General features: G+C 55.8%; 5 protein-coding genes across 5 annotated transcripts; 3 read left to right on the top strand and 2 right to left on the bottom strand.

Annotated features, from left to right (window-relative positions):
- Window positions 1-184: 184 nt before the first annotated feature.
- On the top strand, window positions 185-1983 carry KD926_005272 (MFS general substrate transporter; the record flags this gene model as incomplete). The annotated part of the gene is made up of 3 exons (XM_053098517.1): window positions 185-702; window positions 762-906; window positions 955-1983. The coding sequence occupies 3 exons, from the start codon at window positions 185-187 to the stop codon at window positions 1981-1983; spliced, it is 1692 nt and encodes a 563-aa protein (XP_052957647.1).
- Window positions 1984-2461: 478 nt separating this feature from the next.
- KD926_005271 (alcohol dehydrogenase) lies at window positions 2462-3884 on the top strand (the record flags this gene model as incomplete). The annotated part of the gene is made up of 7 exons (XM_053098516.1): window positions 2462-2637; window positions 2702-2814; window positions 2869-2949; window positions 3012-3434; window positions 3526-3560; window positions 3616-3754; window positions 3832-3884. The coding sequence occupies 7 exons, from the start codon at window positions 2462-2464 to the stop codon at window positions 3882-3884; spliced, it is 1020 nt and encodes a 339-aa protein (XP_052957646.1).
- Window positions 3885-4179: 295 nt separating this feature from the next.
- On the bottom strand, window positions 4180-6579 carry KD926_005270 (Zn(II)2Cys6 transcription factor; the record flags this gene model as incomplete). Its single annotated transcript, XM_053098515.1, has 1 exon — window positions 4180-6579. One exon carries the CDS (start codon window positions 6577-6579, stop codon window positions 4180-4182), a length of 2400 nt encoding a protein of 799 aa, XP_052957645.1.
- Window positions 6580-8145: 1566 nt separating this feature from the next.
- On the top strand, window positions 8146-10122 carry KD926_005269 (GMC family oxidoreductase; the record flags this gene model as incomplete). Its single annotated transcript, XM_053098514.1, has 3 exons — window positions 8146-8502; window positions 8556-10017; window positions 10076-10122. The coding sequence occupies 3 exons, from the start codon at window positions 8146-8148 to the stop codon at window positions 10120-10122; spliced, it is 1866 nt and encodes a 621-aa protein (XP_052957644.1).
- Window positions 10123-10554: 432 nt separating this feature from the next.
- Window positions 10555-13928, bottom strand: KD926_005268 (acetyl-CoA synthetase-like protein; the record flags this gene model as incomplete). Its single annotated transcript, XM_053098513.1, has 5 exons — window positions 10555-10992; window positions 11066-11743; window positions 11792-12821; window positions 12888-13633; window positions 13701-13928. 5 exons carry the CDS (start codon window positions 13926-13928, stop codon window positions 10555-10557), a joined length of 3120 nt encoding a protein of 1039 aa, XP_052957643.1.
- Between the last annotated feature and the right edge of the window lie 81 nt (window positions 13929-14009).

Raw genomic sequence — 14009 nt, 5'->3', positions numbered from 1 at the left:
ATCTCATACTTCCTCTTCACGATTATTCACCAGGCAAATATGATATGGATGATCTCGGATCAGCTTGGAAGACGCCATAAGACGCCATGGGTCTCCAAGGTTTCTGGGTCGTCCCATATTTATAACATCCAGTCCCATTAGGCAACGCGTTCAGCATCTCTTCTGCCTCCCACTGCTCGAATCTATGCCTATCAGCGGGGACGACAAGAACAAGATGACCGAGCTCACAGGCACGCCCAGCTCGGGGAGCCTCACGGGTCAGCTCGAAAAGGCCCCCGTCAGCGACCTCGAGAACAACAGCCCGCCATCCGACTCGACCCCGAACTCAGAGACCAGCGACGGAGACCGCAAACGCACTGTCACCGGCGTGCGATGGTTTCTAATCTGCGTGGCGATATTCTCGGCCAATGTGCTCTACGGACTGGACACGACCATCGCTGCCGACATCCAGGCGGTGGTATCAGAGACGTTCGACAATGTGACGCAGCTGGGCTGGTTGGGCGTCGGGTTCACGCTGGGGTCGACGGTGGCCATCTTGCCGCTGGGTAAGGCATTCGGCACCTTCGATGCCAAATGGGTGTTTCTGAGCTGTTTGACCATGTTTGCGGCGGCGAGTGCGCTGTGCGGTGCCGCGTCGTCGATGAATGCTATTATCGTGGGAAGGGTGTGGGCTGGTGCTGGAGGAGCGGGCATGTATTTGGGGTATGGCAATTCGAACTCAATGACCAAACGGGCAGGTAGATGCTGACGAGTGTTACCAGAACCCTCAATCTAGTAACCATCATGAGTAGCCCACAGGAACAGCCGTTCTATATCGGAATGACCGGATTTGTCTACGGTAGTGGTTGTATTCTGGGTCCTATCGTGGGAGGTTCTTTGGCAGACAGTTCCGCGACGTGGAGATGGGTATGTTATTAGAGCCCTTTTCACCACACATCTAGCTAACAAGGTAAGGCCTTCTATCTCAATCTCGTCATCTTCGGCGCCATGGCTCCCATCTACGTGTTCGTCCTTCCACCGCTGCCTCGCCAGCCGGAAACGACCTTCCTCGAGAAAGTGCGCTCCCTCGACTGGCTCGGCATCGTCCTGAACGGCGGCCTTTACGTTTCCTTTGCTCTAGCTTTCACCTTCGGCGGATCAATCTGGGCCTGGAGTGACGGACGGGTCATCGCGCTGCTCGTCGTTTGCGGCGTGCTCACGATCATCTTCTGCATCACCCAGCGCTACTCAATTCTCACCGACCCGATTAACCGCATCTTCCCCTGCGAGTTCCTGCTCGATCCCCAGCTCGTCCTGCTATACATCTGCATGGCCTGCGGCGGCGCCGCCCTCTTCGTCTCGGTTTACTACATCCCGCTATATTTCCTCTTCGTGCACGGCGACACCGGTACGCAGGCAGCCGTGCGCCTCCTCCCGTTCATCTGCTTCTACGTGGCCACCATCCTGACCTGCGGCGCCGTCATGGGACGCACGGGGTACCACAACATCTGGTACATATTTAGCGGACTCTGCATCACAGCCGGCGCGGCGGCCATGTACACAGTGGGATACTCGACCCCGGCGGCCAACATCTACGGGTACGCGGTGCTGCTGGGTCTGGGGATGACGACCACGCAGGCCGGATACGCGGTGGGCCCGCTCTACGTGAAGCCCGACCGGGTGGCGGAGTTGATCCAGTACCTGAACATCTCGCAGGGCTCGAGCCAGTTCATCGGATTGGCCATCGCTAGCTGCATCTTTCAGAGTCTAGGATTGCAGCGGTTGAAAGCGGTGCTGGGGGAGACGGAGTATTCGGACGCGCAGATCCGCGCGGCGATTGCCGGGGCGAGGAGTGAGTTACTGCAGGCTGTGACGCCGGAGGTGAGGGCAAAATGTGTGGATGCGATTGTGAGGACGATTGGAGACGTTTGGGTCATGGTGATTGCGGCGGGGGCGCTGTGGACGGTGTGTTCGTTGTTTTTGACGAGGCGGCGGTTTGTATAGGATTGAATGTTGATAGTAGGAGCTAGAGTAGTAGGTAGTATAGAATGTTAGTGATTGTCTGCTGGAGTTAATTTATCTTCGTCTTAATTCCGAGTTGTAGAATGTTGTACAATGGGCGAGTGTATCTCCATTCATCTTACTCCCTCAGCTCCATAGCCCTAATTCCCTCGGTACTTCTCCGCCAACTCCGCCAACTCCTTCCAGTCCCTTCCCGCCTCGTCCTCGGAGTCTGGATTTAATGCAACCAACGCAGGGATGCCAACTCCGGAGCCGCGACGCATCTGTTCTTTCCTTTATCTCTTAATCACTTTCACTGTTTTTACCCCGCCTGGGAATTGCCACTGTCACTCTATATATAGTCCGGGGTAGCTCCAGCCGAGCTCCAGCTCATCCAGAATTTCTCCATTCTCCAATTTCCCTTCTCTCAATTGCTTTCATCCATTGCCCATCTACACTCTCTCTAGTCGCATCCAACAAAATGGCTCTCCCTCAAACCTTCAAACAAGCTGCTTTCAAATCCCTCGGTGCCCCGCTGGTCATCGAGGAGGTCCCGATGACGCCTCCCGGTCCAAATGAGATCCTCGTCAAGGTAGAGGCCTGCGGTGTGTGCTATTCGGATATGTTTGCGCAGAACAATATCATGGGTGGAGGATTGTGCGCTCTCTTCCTTTTTCCATGAGATTGTAGGGATAGAATACTGACAATGGTTGAATTGAAGCCCCCTCGTCCCCGGCCACGAGATCGTCGGTCACGTCGCCGCTGTCGGAGGAAATGTGTCTGGGTGGAAGGCCGGCGATCGCATCGGTGGTGCGTGGCACGGTGGTCATGATGGTATTTCTACCTCCTCTGGGTTTAACAGAAGAATCTGAACTGATAATCGAACAGGAACATGCAAGGCCTGTCGCAAGGGATTCTTCCAAATGTGCGACGTGGCACAGGTGAACGGCGAGACGAAGAACGGTGGATGTATGTCTTAGTCCCTTCACTCCCTTCCTCAATCAACTACGCCTGTTGCTCACCATGATAAGACGCCGAATACTGCCTCATCAACGCCGAAGCTGCTGTCCGCGTCCCCGCCCACCTCCCGGCCGCCCAATACGCCCCCATCCTCTGCGCTGGTGTCTCCGTCTTCAACTCCCTCCGCCACATGAACGTCCCCGTCGGCGAGACGGTCGCCATTCAAGGTCTCGGTGGTCTCGGCCACCTGGCCATCCAATATGCCAGTAAGCTCGGGTACCGGGTGATTGCGATCTCGCGGGACGGCAGCAAGGAGCAGTTTGCGCGCGACCTGGGCGCCCACGAGTACATCGACTCGAGCAAGGAGGATGCGGGCGATGCGCTGAAGAGACTCGGTGGTGCGTCGTTGGCTGTCACGACGGCGCCGACGGCCGACGTGATGAGTGGGCTGTTGAAGGGTTTGGGGATTTTGGGGAAGTTGTTGATTTTGTCGGGTATGTTTCTTTTCCTTGCAACTTCGTCTTGTCCTGAAATGGACAGGAAAATGAAAAGTAGGATAGATGCTAACGAGGATTTCTACTACAGTCCCTGGTGAAGTCTCCTGTGACACAGCCGTCATGGTAATTACCCTATCGCATTCCTGAGAAATAGATGGAAGCTAATGGGCCTCTATAGCTTAAATACGGCCTCTCAGTTCAGATCTGGCCCGCGGGCCACTCCAACGACACCGAGGAAGCCCTCGCCTTCACGGAATTGCACAAGATCAACTGTATGGTGGAGGAATTCCCTCTGGAACGGGTGAATGACGCATACCGTATGTATCCCTTTCGTCTCCTGCGCTCCATTGTAGAGGTGTCTTGGTAAGAAGAGTTGGCTAACCGCGTTGAACAGAGGCGATGTTGAACGGAACGGTTCGGTTCCGATCTGTTGTCACGATGGTGTAGAGTATGTATTTGGAATCTGGAGTTGAGAGTATGGAATTTCAAATCCAGGGGAGAGAAATAAATTGATACCGGGTGGTTGCGGCGCAAGATAGAAGAGGAGTCGGTAGATTCGTTGAACACATGCATACATGAAGTGAAAGATGAATGAATAAAATGAGATTTCTATACACAGCTACATTTGTCCTTGGTTTTTATCGTAATTCATATTCATATTCATGAACGGGACATATAGACATGGCGATGGCCATAGGTGTAGACCAAACGATCGAAACAGGAATATATAGTGTATCAGAACTCATAAAACCTCATGACCAAAATTCCACGCATCCCCCAAGTCCCTCGACCCGGCGTACAAGGGCTCGAAACTATAGAAAGAATCGACATTATACGCCAACCCCATCGCCCCGGCCAATGTGCTCTGGAACATGGCCGCTGTCGTCATCGGCTCATCGGCCAGATCCGAGCCCCCACCAGCAGCACCACCACTCGGACCACCACCGCCAACCGACGCCAGGAACGGCTCCATCTGATCGGAGAAAGGCGGCGTTAGGGTCGTAGGCACGCCAAACCGACCGCCCCCGCCGGCGGCAAGATAATCGGCCTTGGCGGCGAGCCCGCGCGTCACGTTCGCGGCGCTGCCGGCGACGGCGAAATTCAGGCCGAAGATCTCCAGCACGGTGACGGCGTCGTCGATGGTGGCGCGCGCAACAGGTGTCGAGGCGTGTGATGGATAGGCCAGTACGAATCCTACCATGGAGAGCGTGGCGCTCCATTGCCACTGGAAGGCCTCGTACCAGCCCTTGAGGAAATCGGTCGAAGGGAGGATCTGCCGGAGGATGTGCGTGATGGCAATGGCGTGGTCGACGCACGAGACGGCGTGCGCGTCGACCATCGGGGTGCTGCTGCTACTACTACTGTGGCCGGTGCCCGTGCCGGCTCCGGGGAAGGGAAAAGGGGAGGTGGAGGTGGAGGTCGATAGGGATGTAGATGGGGATGGGAAGCAGATGAAGGGTCGGTAGGCGTTCATCGACAGGTTGTGGTAGAGGAGTTCCAGAAGGAGTCGCTGGCGCTGCAGCCACGAGGGCGCGTATCGCTCCAGGTCGAGGGCTGATCGGTCCGTGGAGAAGGACTGGCCGCCGTCTTTGCGTTTGGTCTTCATGCCGTCCGGGACGTTGTGCAGCCATTCGCGCATGCTGCCCAGCTGCGAGGTGAGGAATTCCGCCAGGGCTTCCAGCGCGCCCGGATCCGTGTAGAGGCTCTTGACGTCGCGAGCAGCCAGGACCTCAGCCCGCTCGTCGTAGATGTTCAGATGGACGGTCTGCGCGGCCAGCACCAGCTCCGTCATGAGGCGACTGTATGTCAACCAGGTCACTTGGTCACCGTAGGCGGCGATGTTGGACACCGACAGGCGCGCCAGCTCGTGGTCATCGGCGGGGAGTTGACAGGTGGCCATCGTGTCGGCCATGGAGCACGGACGGCCGAGTTTCATGCACGTTTTGATCTCGACGGTGTACAGCGTCCACCAGATGCGTTTCCGCAGTTCCCGCTGGGGTCGCGGCAGGCTCTCGCGCGGCTCGAGATGCAGACCGAGGATGTGGGCGGTGCGCACTGCCAGCGCCAGGGTCGTGTGCGCCATGTTCTGAAAGGAGGCGTTGCAAAGGTAGACGACAGAGAAAATGTGACACTGCAGCGTGGCTATGGACGGACTTTCCAGCTCGGAGTTCAGGAGCATTTGCGACCGGCGGTAATACCAGCGACCGGCGATGCTGGCGTCGTGGAGGTCGACCTGGCCATCGGGTCGATCAGCAATGCCGTGCGGCGTCACGGCGACGCCATACTGCATGCACAGGGCCAGCACGATATCGACCAGGGCGGAGGGTTTGCGCGTGGTGGCCGAGTCGACCCAGAGCGATTTGTAGTGTTCCCGGAAGTCGGCCTCGTCCAGCACCTGGTAGATGGGATGGTAGGATTGCCAGAACAGGTTTAGAAAGAAGTCCTCCTCGATGCCGCTGAGATAGGACTCCTCTTCCCCGACGGCCGACGGGGCCGGCAGCTCCTCCGGCAGAGGTTCTTTGGTGGAGGTCGGACTGGTGAAGAAGCGACTGGCGGAGTTGGGCTGAATCTGGTGCTCGTCCTCCGGCAATTCCAGCACGGCGCTGAGATAGGCGCTCATGCGACCGATGAAGTAGAAGGCCGACGAAGGACCGTACCACTGCGTCTGCGTCGAGTGGGCACTGCGCGTGTGGATTCCATCCGCCCCTCGTCGCGTCCCCAACGGTCGATGTTGCTGCTGCCTGGGTTTCGCATCTTGTTTCTGATTCTGACTCTGATTCTGGTCTCCCTGCACCGCCGTCCGACCGGCCTGTTCGACTTGTTCCTCCAATTCCTGCACCCGTTGCCGCAATCGCTCGATCTCCCGCACGGCGTGGGGCAGCGTGCGGATCTCGGCAGCACTTTTCTTTTTGCAATGACCGCCGCGATTGCGACAGTTCTGACAGGGGAGACTGCTGTCACATTTGATGCGATGAACGCGACACCAGTCACAGGCGCGGGCGACCTGACTGCGCTTGGAACGCGGAGGAAGCGAAGGAAGCGGCGTGGTGGAGGTGGTGGAGGTGGTGGAGGTGGTGGAGATGGTGGAGGGAGCATCCGGGCGATCGGGCGAGTGGGAGTGAGCGACAAACGTTGAGAACATGACGGTCGGGATTCAAATGGGGATCTCAGGCACAATCTCAGGCAGGCAATCAGTCACCCTGACGGCGGGGAGAAGGAGAGGAGACGAGTTCGTGTTTCTTTCTTTGTTCTCGCCGTTTTGGCGGCCGCACTATAAACCGTTCGGCCGCGTTCGCGCCGGAGAAATCTGCAGTTGAAGCCGACATGGATGGGACAGGAATGGACATGGAGCGACATGGATCCCCTGGCACATTACAGATCGAACCATGAGCGCTGTAGAGCCAGTCAGCGTCGACGGCGTTGGTGACGTTACATTTTGCGCGTCGCTTATCCAGTCGGAGGCCGTTCGCCTTCCCTGAGCGTCAGGTCGTTTCTTCCTTTCTCCCAGGCCTTCCCTGTCTCTTTCTCTCGGACTTCTCCTCTACTTTTCTATCTTTACCTTTTGTGTTTTCTTTTGCTTTTGAGGACAGCCATCCTGACCTCGAACATACCCCTCCAAAGCACTGACTGGAATCATCCTCGGCTCCTCTGACCCAACCTGCTAGTGCTGAGGTGAGATCCTCCCAGCGCTTTTCTTAATCTTATAATTAATCCACAAGGGCGCCTTTGGTTTAGCTCTGAAGATCTGGCTGTGAGGGAAATCCATCTGTCATAGATTCGTCGTCAAATCTAACCACAACAGCCAATACGAACTGGTCTGCATCTCGCCGAGACCTGACCAATCCAGCATCCTTGCATGGTTTATAGAGAGTTCTGGATAGAGATATGGGGACAGAATGCCCGACGATTGGCCTGGGAATGAACATTCCTCCGAGGACGATTCTTCAAATGTGCCGGACTGACAATCGGCATTGTCCTAATCACTTAGCTATCAAGCTGGATCACACGAAGGATCTGCTGCCAAAATCTCCGCATCCTTCTCTTCCACATGAGGTATTCCCTCGTCTCCTTCTGGAAAGTCTTCCTGACGTTCAGGCTCTCTAGTATTTAGCTCTCGCGACACGCCAACCACTGTGGTCTCACCTCAGCCTGTCTATCGTTTGTTGAGCTCGAGTCTGCCTTTTCGGTTGCGGATCGCACCGATGCTGCCTTTCGACCGTGATTGGAGAGGTTTTGGCCCCCTCATCCTGCCTTAATCAGGCTGCCTACGGCATATGATAGACCCGTCGGGACGGAATACCTCATGTTGACTTTCCCAGAAGAGGCTGACAATACACGTGGAGGTGCCCCGGCTCGCGCGTTCTTAGCGTGAGATCCTACGAGGTGGACTGATGCTTGGGGGCCGATTCTTTCCTCTTCAGACTGTGGTTTCATCGCCATGTGCTGGATGGAGATCGGGAGTTGATCCTCCGGAACTCCTGGAGCTGGTAGAGCTGAATGGGCTGAGGACGAAAACGAGATGTCGTTGCTCAGCATGATGGGCTTTCTTGCCTCCGTGCCGGTCGTGATGCTGCTTGGGAGTTCATGACGATGAGTATAAAGCTTGGTGTTGTCCAGCGATGATCTATTTCCCGCTTCGTCACTCAGACACGGCTTCTTCGAAGGACAGAACCCTTTCAAGTCTCGATCACTCTTATCACCAGTCGCCATGCATCTTGGCCACGCTGCGAGCCTGCTCACTGCTTTGGCAGTCTCTGTCCATGCCTTCCCGACAGAGTCGCATATCAAAGCGCGCGGTCTCTTGGGTTCTTCCTTTGGCGTGCCCGGGAACAATGCCACCTTCGACTACATCATCGTGGGTGGTGGTACTGCGGGCCTGACTTTGGCCACCCGTTTGGTAGAGCAGCAGAAGGGCTCCGTGGCCGTCATTGAGGCCGGTGGCTTCTACGAGATCGACAATGGCAATATCAGCCAAGTCCCTGCCTTCGACGGAACGTACACCGGCCGGTCCAAGACGGACTGGCAGCCGTTGATCGACTGGGGATACGTCACCACCCCTCAAGCTGTATGTATCTTTACCCTAATACCACTGAGAACGTCCAGACTAACCCAAGGTAGGGCTCCTACAACGACGAGCTGCACTATGCCCGCGGGAAATGCCTCGGGGGCAGTTCCGCGCGCAACTACATGGTCTACCAGCGCGGCACCACAGCTTCCTACAAGCGATGGGCCGATGCCGTGGGAGACCAGAGCTACACCTTTGAGAAGTTCCTGCCTTTCTTCGAGAAGAGCATCAGGTTCACCCCGCCCAACATGGAACTGCGCTTCAAGAACGGGTCCGCCGAGTACGACCCGCACGTCATGGGCAACGGCTCCGGTCCGCTGTCGGTGACCTTCTCTCACTATGTGCAAGCCTTTGGCACCTGGGCGACCAAGGGACTACAGGCCATTGGCATCCCAATCGTGCCGGGCTTCCAGAGCGGCTCGCTCTTGGGTCAGTCCTACAGCATGTTCACCATCAACGCCACCACCATGGTGCGCGACTCATCCGAGACCTCCTTTTTGCGCAAAGGCCTCGAATACTCCAACTACATGGTGTATCAGACCACCATGGCCAATAAGGTCATCTTTGACAAGAACAAGCGTGCCACCGGCGTGATCGTGGACACTGAGGGTCTCACCTACCAGCTCAACGCTCGTAAGGAGATCATCCTGTCAGCCGGTGCCTTTGGCTCGCCCCAACTACTCCTAGTCTCGGGTGTCGGCCCTGCATCCACTCTGAAGTCCCTGGGCATCCCTGTCATTGCGGACCGGCCCGGCGTGGGCCAAAACATGCAGGACCACATCTACTTCGGTCCGTCGTACCGTGTCAACGCGCCCACCCTGTCGGCGCTGGGATATCCCGACTTCGCCGCCGCTGCCGCGAAGGAATTCAACGAGAACGCTTCCGGCATGTACACCAACCCAACCACCGACGTGATCGCCTGGGAGAAGGTCCCCAAGCATCTGCGCTCGCGCTTCTCGAAGTCCACCTTGGCCTCCCTGGCCACCTATCCCGCTGACTGGCCCGAGCTGGAGTACCTCTCACTGAGCGCCTACCTGGGATATCAGGCCAACCTAGCCACGGGCGACCCGCACGACGGATACAACTACGCCACACTGTCCGTGGCCCTCTGCACTCCCCTGTCGCGAGGCAACCTGACCATCTCGTCCGCCGACGTGCACGACGACCCGATCATCAACCCCAACTGGCTGACCCACCAGTCCGATATTGACGTATCGATCGCAGGCTTCAAGCGGGTACGCGAATTCTGGAACTCCAAGGCCATGAAGCCGTTCGTGATCGGCGAGGAGGCGTTCCCGGGTCCTCACGTTCAGACCGACGCCGAGATCGAGAAGATCATCCGCAAGAGCTTCAACACGATCTACCATGCCGCGTGCACCTGCGCCATGGGCAAGAAGGATAACCCCATGGCGGTGGTTGATACCAAGGCCCGGGTGATTGGGGTCAAGGGACTGAGAGTCGTTGATGCGGCGGCGTTCCCGTTGCTGCCGCCGGGTCATCCCCAGGCTACTGTTTGTCAGTATTTCTGTGTCTTCCTTGGTACTGTGAGTTGCAGAGCTAACCTTGCATGCAGATGCGCTGGCCGAGAAGATTGCGTGCACTATCACCGGTGCTTGTTGAGTAAGGCAAGCTTGGTAGTTCGTTTGGACTGTCATTTTATAGAGCTAGAGTCAGGTTGTGTGGTCTTCAGTGGGCCTAAGTATGTAAAGTTATCTGTAGTCAATATTAAGACAAATATATCTTGTTTCGGTCTTCATTGAATACGCATGAGCACTACTAATAGCCTGATAAGAGCAGCCAAGTAAGTCCCTGAGTAGAATATGTGGTGCTTGGATGCCTGAGGTTCATCCCTCCATGTGTGCGACCCTCGAGAAGTCTCCCTCTTTTTCTTCCCCATTCTCCTTTTCTTTTCTCTTTCCAAGAATCGAATGTTTTCGTTTTCATCCTGAATAGTGTTTCATTCAAGATCCTAACGTCAATCCTAATACTGTCCTCCATTGGATCAATTAGTTCACAATATCATCAGGAAAAAGAGCCGATCCAATTTATCCACTACTCCCTCTCCCACACCCCTAGAAATCTCTCCACCAACCCCATGCCCACAACGTCAACCGTCTTTCTCATCGTCGCGCTATCCCTTCGCGCCACGTCGACTTCAAATCTCGCTCCTCTACCCTTTCCTCCCTGTGTATACGTCTGCTCATAATACTCGACTAGCTTGACAGCCGGATTCTGCTCCTCCTCACCCCTCGCCGCGCTATCTCGCAGGCCGTCTAGCCACTGCGCAAACGGAACGGTCGTGAATTCCAGCCCCGCAGTACGCAGCCGTGACAGCAGATCCAGCCACGCAAATTCGTGCGGATTCACAAGGTTATAGAAAACCGGAGGGTCGATCTTGTTGAATTTACCCGGGACCGGGCCCTGAGCACAGGTATGTGCGATCTCGAGGATGGCCGTTCCGAGGGCGTCGACGGGGAGCCAGCTGCATTTCTATTCATCCCGCACGAGTGGTTAGTATATCTGCTACAGGATAGGATACTGGAGAGAGAAAAGATGTAAGTACCTCCTTTAGATCTGGCAAAATCTTCATCGTCTTCGCAGACCGGATCATCAACGGGATACTTTCGCCCTCGTTCCAAACGCCTTGGACTGTATCCCCGACAACCTGTCCGATGCGCAGCACGTAGCTTCTAGCCCCGCGTCGTGCCGCGTTCCGCACGATATGTTCCCCGACAAGCTTCGACTGTGCGTAGCCCATTCCTGCTGCGAAGCCTAGCTGCTCAATGGGTGCCTCTGGAATCGTCTGCGATGTGGATGAAGCGTTCCACGCAGCCGAGATGGATGAACAGAAGAAAACCTGCGCCGGATCTGGTCGGTGCACAGAGAGCGAGAACTGCAGCAAGTGATGCAGGCCCGCGATATGCGGCTCGAAGCTGTGCAGCGGGATGTTGAAGTTGACCGGCCACGCGCTGTGGATGATCATCGAGACGGACTGGCGCAGCTGGTGCAGGGTGGTTGCGTCGAGGCCAAAGTCCGGCTGGTCGAGCTCGGTGGTTAAGGTGATAATCCGAGTCGGTGATGTGTTGCGTGGGAGGGCGAGGCCTCGAGATTCGAGGGACCGGAGTACACGCAGGATAGGATTCTTGCCGCGACAGAAGCAGTAGATTGTGCCGATGGTATCCAATGATAGGAGTTGGTGCAGTAGATGCGCGCCAATGGATCCGGTGGCACCGGTGAGGATCTGATGTGGTCAGTCTGAAGTCCAGATCTTGCTTGTCTATACACTTACCACAGAATTCCGGTCATCCCGAGGCCCATGACCATTAGGGACCCCATTCAAGTACTTGTGCTCTTGGAAGTGCGAGTATCGCTCGATCAACTCTATCATGCTAGTCTCCTCGTCCTCTGCCACAGTCTCGGTGTGATTGATCAGGGCATACAGATATGCAGCGAGCCTCTTGACGTTTCCTTTATTGTACACAACATTCTGCGGCAAAGTGTGTCCATTCAATGCGACAGTCTTCTGAATAATCCGGCGCATCTGGATCGCTTTGAGACTGTCGACCCCGGCAGTGAAGAAGTCCGTTTCTATAGTCTCTATTGGCATCCCAACAATATCTTGAAAAATGGACTGAAGACATTCCTCTAATCCAGGCAGATCCAGCTGGAGCAGTCCTTCGTGACTCTCGTCTAGCCGAACATACATGTTCTCGATCTGCTCTGCGAATTGACGATAGACTTGTGCGCGTATAATGCTTCTCTTGTCGGTCTGCGGATACGCCACGTCTGAAGGTATCAGAGTCACCATTTCCCTGGTAATCTGGGAGAAGCCCTCAGCCCTGGAGTTTGCATCAGCAATCGCAGGCCAAATAGCATCGAAATAGTCTTCCTCCGAAAGATGATCTCCGGAAGGTGCTCGGAAGACCAAGAGACCGGGGATGGCACGGTCGACGCCGACGACGACGGCCTCGCGAACAATATCTTCTTCGCGAATCCGACCCTCTATGGGGAGCGGAAGCACCTTTTCTCCATTGATGAGGGTTATTCGATCATCGATGCGGGTGACGTACTTCCACGCCTCTGGAATGGTCGGATGAGGCATGAAAACGTCCTTGGAGTGCCAGGATCCTGGAGCGGGGTCGTCTGAGTTGAATGTTGACAGCGCCGAATGACCTTTGAGATACACGCATTCATATAATCCGTCGCCAAGGGGATTCATATAGACGTATTTCCGGATGTTGGCGTAGATGCGGATGTAGTTCCACGAGTCGTCGCCTTTGGTTCGTCGCATCGTATCGCCTGCGAGACCGGCTTCCGTTCTGATTGTCGAGGTCAGCAAAAGTACCAAGCCACAGCGTTATGAATGTCTCATGATGTGGACTCACGTCCCAAACACAATCCCTAGGTTTACTCCCTCTTGGACCAGCCGATCGCCCAGTTCGTCAGGAGTACGGGCTCCTGCCCCCGTCACGACTTGACATCGCCGCAGCAGCTCAACTCCCCGGGGCTTCTCTGCCATCAGACCCAGCACGTATGGCACGGTATGAACGGCTTCTGGTTTTACGGTCTCCAGAATCTCGATCAACGCATCTGACGTGATCGGCATGGCGGCATTGTACAGATGCGCTGTCCTGCGCATCCACATCGCCTGCAGCGATGTCGAGACGCCGTATAGATGGTACCACGGCAGAGCGTTGAAATTGTGCAGTCCCGATCCCTGTGTGGGATGGGTGAGAAGGGCCCGGTGCGTGAGCGTCACAGCCTTAGGGAGTCCTGTCGATCCCGAGGAGTGCATGATCAACGCCGTCGCGGTATTCTCTTCATCTCGATCGATGGCCCGGGTGAACCGCTTCTCGATGCCCAAAGGCTGGTCATATTCATTGCGCGAGGGGATAGCATAAGTCCTGATGGGGAAGTCGGCATTGACGTTCTCCACCGTCGACAGGATCTGCGCCGTATCTCCATGCACCACTGTGCTGCAGTCAGTCTGCTTTAGGAGGTTGATGACTGCAACAGAGGCGATTCGCAGTGATAGGGCCAAGACTGTGTGGCCGAGACGACTGAGTGCGAAGAAGGAGACGATAAAGTCGACATTGGACGGGGCGAGGAGGCCCACGACTTTGTGCTCAGTCTGTTAGACTACGGTTAGCGAGGTATATCCACACGACCGTATGAGCTCGACTGCATGGTTTTCGTACCGTGTTCAATCCCAAAGACAGATATCGTCTGGCCGCTCCATCAATCAACCGATCTAGATCACGCCCTGTGAAGTACTCATAGTCCGCTACTGTTCCGGGGCGTGGATAGGCGAGAATTGGCGCGGGAGGATCATCGGCAGCCCGGTGGCGGATGATGTCGTCGAGGACTTTTAATTCCCCAAATTTGTCGTATAGATATTTGACGTGTTCTTGGGATAAATGAGCCATGGTGCTTGGAATACACAGTCTTTGGCTAGTCTACTCTGCAGAGAATGTCTGGCGGCGTCTCTACGGAAGGGGATTTAGGGT

The sequence above is a fragment of the Aspergillus affinis genome, assembly GCF_023601865.1.
Source record: "Aspergillus affinis strain CMG 70 chromosome Unknown NODE_25_length_320802_cov_86_012257, whole genome shotgun sequence".
Taxonomy (NCBI): domain Eukaryota; kingdom Fungi; phylum Ascomycota; class Eurotiomycetes; order Eurotiales; family Aspergillaceae; genus Aspergillus; species Aspergillus affinis.
The sequence above is the reverse complement of the archived record's forward strand: the minus strand, read 5'-3'. Positions and strand labels throughout refer to the sequence as shown.